Raw genomic sequence first — 12,264 nt, 5'->3', positions numbered from 1 at the left:
TATTTCACTTTTTTCCTCCTGCTCAATAACAGTTTACAGTGTTTACAGACTCAGTGAACATGTGGATGGTTTTAATAGTGTAGCCCTTTTGCTGAAGAAAAGACATATTTTGAGGAAGAAGCCTGCCCTCCCTCCTTGTGTAAGGAAAATTCTTCTGGCTTTTACCATGAGTTCTTCTAGGCAGCTAGATACTGTATTATTTTATGATAATTCTAACAAATGATTTTTTTTTGTAAATATGTGTATTTTCTAAAGAGCAGATTAAAAATAGCTGTTAAAATAGCCAAGTACTAAAACGAGTGGATTTATCCCACCAAAATCTTGGATTAGTTACCTAGTCCAAGAGAACATAATTGCTGTTCAGATTAATGAGGCAGCATCCTGGTATCTCCTCTGTAATTAAACACTTCTCTGGTTCAATACAGTATTAAAGATGCACCAGACGTTGAAACCTCAGTGGTGAAATTCAAAACCGTTGAAATTGGAGAGGTCAGCTGTGAAATACAAATTCCCTTGCAGAACGGAAAATTCACTTGTACGGTGTGTTTCAAGAATAATTTAGCTTATATTGGGCATTTTTAAAAAAATCCTATCTTTCTGCCATCTAAATTTGAGATTTTTTTTTCATTAGTTTCTGAGAAAAAAGTAACATAAAGTGCACTTTTTTTTCCAGAATTACCTTTTCTGACCTTTTACAAGATGATAATTGCAGCACCAGTAGGCTTGGAGGACTTGTTAAAAAAATTAAGCTTGTAAAGTAGCGAAAAACGCCCCTTTGCTTGCTGGTGTCGATTTCAAAATTAACATTTTAGTTCATGTGCTTCTAATAATCGCTGACCCTTACTTCATGTGCTTTCCACAGGAAATGAATACAGCAGAAATTACTTTGACCCATTGATGGGTGAGGAAATAAACCCAAGGCAGTGTGGGATGGAGGTCAGTGAGGAAGGTGAGGCAGAATTAAGTATGTAATTTTGGTGTCAGAATATTCTTTTCCATTCATGAAAATGAGGTGTCAGAGATCACATATGCAGTTCTATTTAAATATTGAGGTTTACAATTTAAATTCTAAGCCTTAACTGCTCTGAACACGATAGGCAGGATACACAGACTTTGACCAAGGACAGTGAGTTAATGGGCAGGTAAAAGTGAGGCTGTTCTGTATTCACTCTGCTACTGTAGCAAAATGAAGCACGCTGCGAGAGCATTGTCTACACCGAGTTCTTTTTATTTAATGAAGTCATTCCAGAACTGAGTGCTAAGCTGTAGCTTTTTCACAATCCCGCTCCCAAAGTCCTCCTCGGAGAGCAATTTTATTACAGAGTTGAATGTGTGTTTGCCTAACAGAAGGAAACCCCAGAGTGCGTAAAAGTGCACGAGGAGGGCTTTTTTGGTTTACTGTTTTGCCAGATGAGCCGAGATATTTAGCTTTGCTCTCTGTGGGCGATAGCAACCAGTGGGAGGGTGTGGCTGCAACGCTGGAAGAACAGAAGTTATGCATAGGTATGAGAGAGATTAACCAGGAGGTATTGTCTAGCAGAGGAAATTCTCCTCTGCTGTCACGGCTTTTAGATAAAAAAGGGTGGGAACGGGCCTGCCTGAATTTGCATGGGCTTAAGTAAGAGCATCATCCTGGTAATGAAGTGCTTAGCCACGCACTGAGTGCTTTGGCCTGGCTCCTGTTGTTAAGCGCTAACAAGCTGACAGCACGCGAGAGCCAGCTCTCCTGCCTTACCTTGCTAGAGCCCTTTGCTTTCCTAAAGCCTGTGCCTGTTTGTGCTGCAGAGACTCTCTGGGTGCACAGCTGTAGCCAGAGCTAAATAGTTATCTATTGTAAAGAGTCTCAAAGTTGTTCACTGCTGAAAGTCAGGAGAAACTTTGAGCACGTATGGAGGTTTTAAACTTTTGAGACACTGAAAAAAGTGGGCTCTATTGCATACAGCTAACTCAAATTACTGTGTTCTGGTGAAGAAAAAAAAAAAAAAAGTCAGGGTTGATCAAGGTTGAATTACATCTAATCCCAATAATTTCCCCATTCATTGTGTAGGATAGCAGTGTAATACCTTGGAAGTCAGCTTCTGGCTCAGAGTTTTTAAAGGAAAGACTTTTTTTGGCTGTTGGTCCTGCCTTGGTTCATCTTATGAAAAGGCTTTATGAGTCATGATCTGCTTCATAACCAGAGAATGAAAAGCAGATTAGATTTATGTATCTGTGCATGTATGCATGAAATCATGTACGGACAGAGTGGTGGCATAAGAGATATAAGGAAATACAGTTCTCATTGGGAGGAAATGTTCTCTTGACTGTGTTGAAGGGGCTGAGTGATAAACTCACCCATAAATGCTGATTTTGTATTGTTTAGTGGGAGCTTTATATATTTATTTGTGTTAGAATTTGGAACAGGTCCTTAGTCCATCAACTTCCAGAGTTTGGAGTGGAGAGCTGGTTTTAGTCAATTGCCTATCATGCTGAACCTGAGATCCATGTGCGAAGGGCTGCCTTTTGGTGGTCCTCCTTTTCCCCCCTGGCAAAAATGTTACTCAAAGGCTGGGATAACACTTGCTTATTAAAAGTCAAATAGCAACGGTACCAGCCTAAGGTTGGCTGTGTGGACCTCTGTACAGCAGTTAAAATGCTACGTTTACCAATACCTCTGCCAGGAGCAAAACTTTTACCTTGCAGATTTTCAAAAGGTGCCTGGACATGGTCCTGGCCAACTTGGCTCTGTTTGAGCAGGGGAAACCGGGCTAGATGGACTCCAGAGGTGCCTTCCTACCTTAAGCAGTCTGATTTATCAGTACTTACAAACCGGGCTCCCTGTCTGGCTTCTTTTTTCTTGCAGAAGTGTTAAATTAGTGGAAATACGTTTGTATGTAGCGGATGGATTTAAAAAAGACAGTCAGAAGACAGAACTAAAGCTTGGTCCTGCAAGATCATCCCCTGATTGGAAACCATACTGGTTTACCTCTTCTTTCCAGCTAGCAGCTTGTCATGAGCAAGAGTCAAAACCAGAAACACATGAAAAAAATAGGGCATACTTTCAATTTGCACTTTTAGAACTTTAGAAAGCCAGGCTCAATGCCCAAAGAGAATACCTGGTGAAAAGCAAATCTTCAGCCACTAACTATTCTTTAATGGGTTATTCTGTGAAAATAAGGATATTGGTAATTATCCTTTCTATATTTGATACATTTGATTTGTTCTGGAAATTTGTATGTGTTCATAATGCCCTGAGAGCAAACAACCTCCCACTAGGGACTTGCTTGCCCCCTTTGCCAAGGAAACATTTCAATGTTGCAAGCTAAAAGAAATGTAAAACATTCTGTACTTTTAGAAGAGGTCTGCAGAAGCCACTCCATTCTTTGAAAGATGAGTGTAACTGAAAAATTTGGCTCTGAAATTTCATGGTAAAAAAAAAAAAAATATTCTTTGAGATTCTATTGAGCACTTAAAAAGAGCCATCCAAGCTTGCATGTAGCTGTACTTCAATCCACCTGCCTTGTATGCATTTCTTTGGTCTTCTATCTGCTTGTCTTCAGTGACAACTTTGAGAAGTCAGGGTCTGGGAGATCTGGAGAGAAGATGGCCCCAGTTGCTTATTTCTCCCTTTAATATAGAACCTTCAAGTAATTTTTTTTTTTTTTTTTTAATAGGTCTCATAGAAAAAGGTAAGTGTGCGTATCCTTTGCTGCTTTTTAAAATCTGCATATATTACTGAAAATTTAAATGATTAATCAGCCACTAATTCCAAATTCACTACTCGTACTAGATTGTGTTAGTATTATGGACAGCGAGGTAAAATTTTGAATGAAGATGCAAAATCACATTGGAATAAATTGGGTATTTTGATTTTTATTAAGAGCTGGCAAATTGAATATAAATAGACATTTCAGCTACTCTATTAGCAGAATTTATAAACCAGTTTCTGTCCAAATCAACATATAATATTGCCCACCATTTACAAGTATGTTACTATATTTTTTATTTTGAATTGTCTTGCATCAAACAAGTGACAGTAATTATATTCTGAGCTATGAAACTAGCCCTGTAAAAGCTATCTTCAAGTGTCAAAGGACTACCCAACTTTTGTATTTCTATATATTTACTTTTCATTTGAAAGAGTATTTCCTGAAATACTCCTGGAAGAAACTATAATTGTTTCGCTGTTGCTTTTTTAAGATCCTGTGGAATTTGATGAGCAAATCCTATTCTCTAAACTGATGAAACTTCTAGATGAAGAAAACAAGATGCTGGACTTCCAAGGTAAATAACAAAGCCAATTGCATAAAGAAAAATAAAACTCTTTTGAGTCTGTGTGTGGGGAGGAGAGAGGGTAATCCATCCCCTTGAACTCAAAAGTCAAAAGGATGATGATTTTAATGCAATTCTGTAAGGTCTTTTTCTCCAAATGTTTTTGTTTTGTGTCATGTTTATGTGGTTTTAACTGTAATTTAAGTGGCGTGCTTTCTCTAGATTGCCTCACTGCATGTTGAATTCCATGCTTAGGAAGGAAGACTGGAAATATCATTGCTTATGTGCTCAAATCTAGAAATCAAAATCCTTATTTAAGCTAATAAATGGGTGGGCAATTTGTCTGATTCACGGGGCACGTGACACAGTTTCAGGTTATCTGTACAAGGATTAACACTAACATGAGTAGGAAAGTGTTTTTTGTGGCTTTGCTAGAAAGGCACAAATTGACGTTCCATCTACAGTAAAAACAATGAAGTATATGAGAAGAGATTTCTTCACCTCAAGCGAACAACCTTACTTTGGTTTCACTTATTTTCTCAGGCATTACTTAAAACCTGGTTGATTCACAAAACCTTTACCTTCACAGCCTTTACACAAGGCGCGTCTGCTGCTCTCCTCTGGTTCATCCTAGGAGAAGTGATGTTTGTACAAGCCCAGTTCAGAGCTGACCCTGTATTTTTTGCCTATCCACCCTCTCCTTTTTCAGCAGATGTCCTTTGTATCTGTATGAAGCTTCCTGTTGTGTTTCAGCAATACACAGGCCTACTCTGTCAGAGAGACAGAGCAGGCAGTTGCCTTTGGCACTGGAGCTCCAGGAGCTGTAACTTGTTTTATGACTATTCAGCTTATTAGCAACTTTGTTCTAGAAGAGGCAAATGTTTTCATTTGCCTAGGGTTGCAAAAATCTCTTGAGCTGGCACCGGTCATATCAGAACATCTTTGAAACCCATTTTATCTCATTTTAAATGCAAGGGGGAAAAAAAGTGCAACCATCACAACTAAATTAATGCAGATAGTTTAAGCAAAGACCTTCAACGAGTTATTAGCAAGATCTCAATTGTTCTATGTTGATGTTAATTCTGGGACAAGCGAATGCTTCAACATGTGTGTCTCACACCTCATGTGCGCGTCAGAGCCTCCAGTGTAGGCGTGAGGGCAGCAAACGGGGCACACGCTGAAGGTCACTGCTGTCATGTGCCTCAAGCTGTGCCTTACTGCTTTTATTTCTTAAAAGTGCCACGATGGGTATCAGACCTAGTCCTGTGAGCGAAGCTGCACACCGTTCTAGCTGAATTTATTGCTTTTCATTGCTTGGGTGAAGGAAATCCAGAAAAGAGAGATTTTCCTAGGGAGGTGAAGCCTGTGTGGTTTCTACCTCTGTGCATATATCAGGATGTATTTATTTCTGCCTGTGTTTTTCCCTCCCAGTGTTTGAACTAGTTGGTCACTTCCAACCCTTTTGTTTTAACAGGGAGCAAGTCTCACAGGTATGACTTCCCTACCAGTTTTACGGAAGTGGGCAGTTGAGCGGAGCAGACAAGCATTATTAATATCTCCATTGAGGGAAAAGCTAATATGGGAGTTTGACCCTTATTAGGCATAAGAAAAACCATAGAAAACTAGGATTCATTTGGTTCCACTCTTACAGAGCTGCTTCATTTCTTCATTTGGCCAGTGAGCTGAAAAATCACGTAGTCATACAGTCCTAATTAATAGATTATCCCCAAAAGAAAGGAAAGAGCACAGCTCAGAATTTATATAATTGTATATTTAAAGGATTTTGTCACTGAGTAACCTGTTGGTCACTCTTGTGGTATGTGTTTTTTCATATTATAAGGCAACATTGGTTGTTTGTTTTTAAATATATAGACTATGTATTTTTACCTTGCATTTTTGTCAATATAAGATTGTGATCCGTGAACATTTTTTAATGATAATACGCGAGTACCATAAAAAGTAATTTCTATTATATTGTTCTTTGGCAAGAACCAAAAAATTGAAGGGACAAGTTTTGCAGAATTTTAGTTGCCTAAAACTGGTGCACGAGCCTTCAGCACTGAACTTTTTTAGATACAATTTGCACAGTTTTCTAGACCAGGCAGCCAAAATTATTTTTCCGTATGGAGTTTGTGGCAACTTTATGCATCAAACTCATCCTGAGGTGTAGTCTGCTGCTGAATATACTCTTTAAATTATCATCTCAGTATATAAACTGCTGCTATCTGATGGACAAATGCAGAAGTAAATGAAGTCACAAGCAGTCAAGCTAACACCGGAGAGATTGTTTTAATTACAGCCCAGCATCTGCAAATACAGCTTGTGCTGAAGGTATTTGAGTTACAAGGAAAGTATGACTTGCAGGGTTAGGTACATCCAAAGCAATGAAAACTTTTAATGCCCATGCTAACAACTTCACACAGCAAGTTTTTAATTAGTTTATCAATCCATTAATGAATTTTCAGCCATTTTATTCTCTGTATACAAAGTAGTAGAATTTTTAACACTGGCTATTTTTGTACAGTGAGGATTTGTTTTGCTTTTCTTTTGGTCAAGGATTGCTCTGGGGTATCACCTCAATCCTCCAGCCTGTGGATCAGTTCAAGCAGGGACTAACCTAATGCTGAGCGAATTTGAGAAGTTTCTTTGCAAAGCCACTGTGGAAGGAATAGAGCAGCTGAACTAAACCTGTTCTCGCCTTGTTTCCAATTCAGGCAAATTAACAACTCTGCTTAAATGAGCATATGTACCTTTTAATCAAGTATTTTTCAAATCTAAATTGTAATTTATCACTCTATTTTTCAGAGTTGCTTCCCTTGAAAAGGCTTTTGAATATGCTCTGTCTCTTCTTTTGTTCTTTTTTGACTAAACTGGTGCTAATGAGTCCAATGTCTTCCACCAAAATTGAGTTCACGTGATATGATTCCTCACAAAAATAAGAAAGACAAAAAAGAAAAAGTATATTTTGATGAATTGCTTCATTTTTATCTTTCTGATCCAAATGTTTTTATTCCCTTTTTGACTATTGGTCTATCCTGAGACAGGAATTTACTGACTTCCCAGGATATAAGCTTGCAGTGCTCCTGTGAAGGCAGTAAAGCAGCTGATTTATTCCAGCTGAGCGTATGGCCCGTTGTGTACAACACAGCATCAAGAGGATCAAGCAATGCTCCATCTTCTGCTTTTGGCAATGTTTCTTTTTCCTCTGCTTCCTGGGTTTTCTCTCTCCTAGCCAAACCCTTAATGTTACAGTAAATTTAAATGTAAATATTGCTTTGTTTTTGCAGTTAATAGTTGTAGGTCAAATCACTTTTCATTAGGTTTGTAAAGTGCTGCATGAAGAGATGTGTACCCTAAGGTAATGGTTTGAGCTGTTTATATCTACTGTACATTTCCCCCAACATGATTTTGAATTGTATCCTGTTGTAATTAAATGGAAAACCCACCCAACTTCCTGTGTGTTGGTGGCACTGAGGTGATTTAAGTACTTGGGAGGCTCAACAATTAAAGTCATTAAACAATGAGCAGTGAGCAAAACTGGAAATGTTAATAGCCTTAGTTTTATCTTTCCTTTTCTGGTCTTCATTAGAGAATTACAGACTTCAAAGGAGAGTGAGGAAAAAACCCCTCTTTTAACTGCTTTCATGTTGTAGGATGGACAAAGAGAAGCAAATAACTAGATATGACAATTTCTTTAAGAGATAGGCACAGAGGACTATAAAAGCTTACACGCAGACATGTGAAGCAAGACAGATAGATGTAGGCAATCTGATATCTGTTATTTGTCAGTGATCTTAATGTGGAGAAATGAGCAAAAATAGTTGTGCTTATTTATGATTCAAAGTATTAGTACCATAGCAGACATCCGTGAGAAGATCTAATTTTTTTTTAACATAGCATGATCAATTAAACTGAAAAAAGACAAAGTTTCTCTTTAAGGCTGACTTTATGAATGGGTTTTATTTCTATGTGATGCATGTACCCTTTGGTTCTGCACATGTCACTGCAGTGACGTCAGGGGAATGGTGTGGTGAGAGCAGAACTGGACCAAATAAATCAAGCAGGAGATGCACTCATACACCTAGGGGAAGGAATCCATTCATCTGGGGTGAGTTGAAAGGAAGATGAAATGCTTGATGTGGCTTCACCTAAAACTCCCGTTCAATTGCAGTTGAATGGGAGTTATTACTCCTCCTCCTCAGGAAGGAATGCCAAATTTGTTCTAATTCCCAGTCCCTTTAATATTAACAGGCGAGCAAAGTGACAGTGGAAATGTAGATCATGCCTTTTAAAAAGTACCTAAAGAACAAGTTGCACGTGCTAAATTTGTACCTGAATTCAGATGTTGCACTTGAGGACAGTTTTCCTGGTACTGGCCCTTGGCACCTCTCAGTTGTGTTACTGATGCTGTTCCATACTTAAAGCATTGGTGGGCCAAACACATAAACTGAGAAGGTGGTAACCAGTGAACAAACCCCCATTCACTGAGAGATAATCTGCCACTTTTGTTTCAAGCAGCCAGCGTCATCAGTGAAGATTTTCCGGACGCTGTCATGCCTGTCAGCTCCAGTAAGGCATGTGACCTTCACAGGGAGCTTGAAGATGAAGAGATTCCTTCGTATATCGAACAGTTTGAGAGGGATGTTCAGGATGACATAATTCTGCTTGGCAGCTTTTCACTGGAACAGGTCAGAGTTAAGAACTATAAGACAATTTTATCACTTGCTTCATAACATGATGCTGGTTTGTTAACCTTGTACACCCCAATTCTATTTCTCTGCCTGGCGATACGTATATTGAAAGAGGAAAGGATAACCATTGTCATTGGCATGCTTTATGTGACTGGCACTTTGCTAAGCTAACAGCAGGACCTTTATCTTTGTCCCCATTTCAATGTGAATAAAAATAGATTGCCTTCATGGCTTCTTTCCTAAATAGTGGAGGATCTCTGACAGCTATGTAGTAATATTGCAATTGAGTTTCAATCAAGAGACTAAGTCTGGGACATCTCTCTCTGCCACATTTAACAGAGGCTTATTCATCAGTGAGCAAGTTCGGATTGAAGCCCAGGGAGGATTTATGTAGTGATGTTCATTTTTTGTACAGAGGATAAGATTATTTCCCCATTATAAATCTGTTATGTTTATCAGGGTGGCAAAATTTTCTGAGGTTTTCTTTTTGTCATTTATAGCATAGAGATAGGTTCTGGTTCATGTTGACAAAGGCACAAGTTTGCAGGGCTGAAATGATACTTGTGGGCAGCTAATGACCATTTGTCCCTTTGAAAAATCTTATGCTAAGACTAGAGGACAAGAAGAGAGATTAATTGATGAATCTATCATTTTTAATTAGCAACATGAGAACAGCGCACTGGCTCTGATGGGCTTAAAATAGGTTATCCAGTGACTGATGGTGATCTAAGCTTTCTCTTATTTTCAGGGGAAGTTTTTAGTTTTCTTTTTTCCCACTGCAGGACTAAACCTTATCATTGCCTTCTGCAGGATGGTAAGGGACACAAATCTCTTCCTTACTGCTCTCCTCTAAATTCTGCAGCTATATTTCATTCCTTGTGACTTTTTTATAGCTGTATGCATCATGCATGGAAGGTGGTATGGGTAATACTGTTCATGGAATGTGAAATGGAAGGGAACCATGAGGGAAAAGGATTCAGATGGTACAAAGAACCTCATCTGCCTCAAGGGACTGGTGGAGGATGAACCTGGAAATGGGCGAACAGGAAGTGCTGCACCTTTCCAGAAGGTTTTAATGCGCTGAGAGTTAGCACTTTAACTATATTTGGGATATTCAGATGCCCCTAAATCCTCATGAGGCTCTGTGACACCTGAAGGAGCACAACAGATGTGCCAAAACTTTGTTTACCCTCACTCTAAACATGGTCACGTGGCTGATCATCTCACTTGGAATCTTTTTGGAGGTGTTCAGCAGAGTTTGTTTCCTAGACAGAAGTTATCTATCTGGTCACTCCAAAACTACATTCTTCTTTTTAACAGACAACTACATGTGTGAATTTACATGCAATACAATACAGTAGTGCTTTTCCTCCTTATATTTGTCCCAAAGGCAAATCCTCATTAATGTGATTGACTGAGTGGGTTTTAAGAGAGGAACTTATTCTTTATTTTTCAATAGAGGTCTTGAGTGTCAGTGTTTTCTGCTCATTTCTCTCACATATCTCTAATTTCAATTTTTGATGCCCTGCTAAGGAATCTACTCCCACTGACATGATATTAGCTGCCACATCTGCATTCTGCCATACAGAGTATGCTGTATGCCATACAGAGTAAGAAGAGGGATCCCTGTAAAATCTGTATTGTCTTCTAGATCAGTGATCCATACATCCATCCCTTCCTTGAAAGCTTACAGAAATGGTGTATTCAGTCCCTTTGAACAGAAAATGGAAGAGCTGATGTTTGAAGTAGATGCTGCAAACATCATTGTGTTGGGTTTATGTGGTCAGGTTTTGGTAGTGGTGGGTGTGGCTACAGGGGTGGCTTCTGTGAGAGGCTGCCAGAAGCTTCCCCCTTGTCTAGCAGCACCATTCTCTGCTGGCTTCAAGATGGATCAAACACTGGCCAAGGTTGGGCCAAATAGAAATGGTGGTAACACAACTGTGAGAACATATTTAAATAAAAAAAAATTAAAAAAAACAAAAAAAAAAAAAAAAAAAAAAAAAAAAAAAAAAAAACCAAAAACACAAAAAAACCACAACCAACAAAAACAAAACAAAAAACCCCCACCAAAACCCAACAAACCCCAAAAACCTATTGCACAGCTGTAATTGTGGCTAGAGAAAAGCAGAGTGAGAATATGTGGGAGGAACAGCCCTGCAGACACCAACCAAGGTCAGTGGAGAAGGAGGGGGAGGAGGTGCTCCTGATGGCAGAACAGAGATTCCTCTGCAGCCCAGGAGACAGGCCATGGTGAAGCAGCTGTGCCCCTGCAGACCATGGAAGTCCATGGGGCTACAGAGATCCACCTGCAGCCCTTGGAGGAACCCACCAAGAGCAGATGGATATCTGAGAGGAGACTATGATCCAGTGGTAGGCCCATGCTAAGGCATGGTCCTGTTGGGACCTGCAGACCTATGGAGAGGAACCTGTGATGGAGCAGGTTTCCTGGTCGGACTTGTGATCACGTGGGGGACACACACTGGAACAGCTTGTCCCTAAGGACTGCATTGTGTGAAAGAGTGACACTGGAGCAGTTTGTGGAGAGCTGTTGTCATAGGATGAACTCATGCTAATGAAGTTCATGGAAAGCTGTCTCCCATGAGAGAGACCCCAAGCTGGAGTAGGGGAAGGAGTCCTCTACCTGAGCAGTGGCAGGAACAACCTTTGATGGTCTGACAGTAACCTCCCTTCCCAGTCTCCCTGGGCTGGTGTTGGGGCAGGTGGAGCTGGGAAGGAGCGAGGGCTGGAAGGGAAGGTGTTTCTAAGGCCTTATTTTATTTCTCATTATCCTGCCCTGATTTTGTTAGTAACAAATTCAATTAACATTTCTAATTCTAGCCTGTTTTGCCAGTGATGGTCTTTAGTGAGTAATCTCTGCCATCCCTTATCTCAGCCCATGTACTCTTTTTAACATTTTCCCTCCTTGTCCTTCTGCAGAGGAGAGTCAGAGAGGCTTTGGTGGGTACACAGCATCCAGCCACAGTCAACCCACTACAGTCATACTGGTATTCAAAGACTTCTAGCAATAATGTGAACATGATAATTCTTGTTTAATTGATCTTTATTCTTTAATGGACATCTTTGCTCTTTGATCCATGGGTATACCCCTGCAGCATTGCAATGTTGATGTTTTTCCGAAACAGCTACAGGTTCATTGTTAGACTACTGCCATGGTCATCAGAATCTGTTGCTGCTGACTTTGGGATGCTTCCAGCATTTGTTGCTTGATTGTATGTTTGTTGGTTTGTAAAAGTCTTTAATTTTGTGCATGGCATTTACTTCTTATTCAGTAGAAAAAACCCCTTCCCTTCTCTCTGCAGGT

At 39.7% G+C, this 12,264-nt stretch overlaps 1 protein-coding gene across 1 annotated transcript in view; it reads left to right on the top strand.

Moving 5' to 3' along the window:
* LOC120755212 (orofacial cleft 1 candidate gene 1 protein homolog) overlaps window positions 1-10,026 on the top strand; it is a 130,214-nt gene extending 120,188 nt beyond the window's left edge. Inside the window, exons 7-10 of the mRNA XM_058420371.1 lie at window positions 863-949; window positions 4,180-4,263; window positions 8,770-8,939; window positions 9,898-10,026. Of these exons, the coding sequence (XP_058276354.1) occupies window positions 863-949; window positions 4,180-4,263; window positions 8,770-8,939; window positions 9,898-10,026 (470 nt within the window). The remainder of the gene's footprint in view (window positions 1-862; window positions 950-4,179; window positions 4,264-8,769; window positions 8,940-9,897) is intronic.
* Window positions 10,027-12,264: the final 2,238 nt, after the last annotated feature.

Source organism: Hirundo rustica, chromosome 1 (genome assembly GCF_015227805.2).
Source record: "Hirundo rustica isolate bHirRus1 chromosome 1, bHirRus1.pri.v3, whole genome shotgun sequence".
Lineage (NCBI taxonomy): Eukaryota > Metazoa > Chordata > Aves > Passeriformes > Hirundinidae > Hirundo > Hirundo rustica.
Note: the sequence above shows the minus strand (reverse complement) of the source record. Positions and strands in the feature narration are given on the sequence as shown.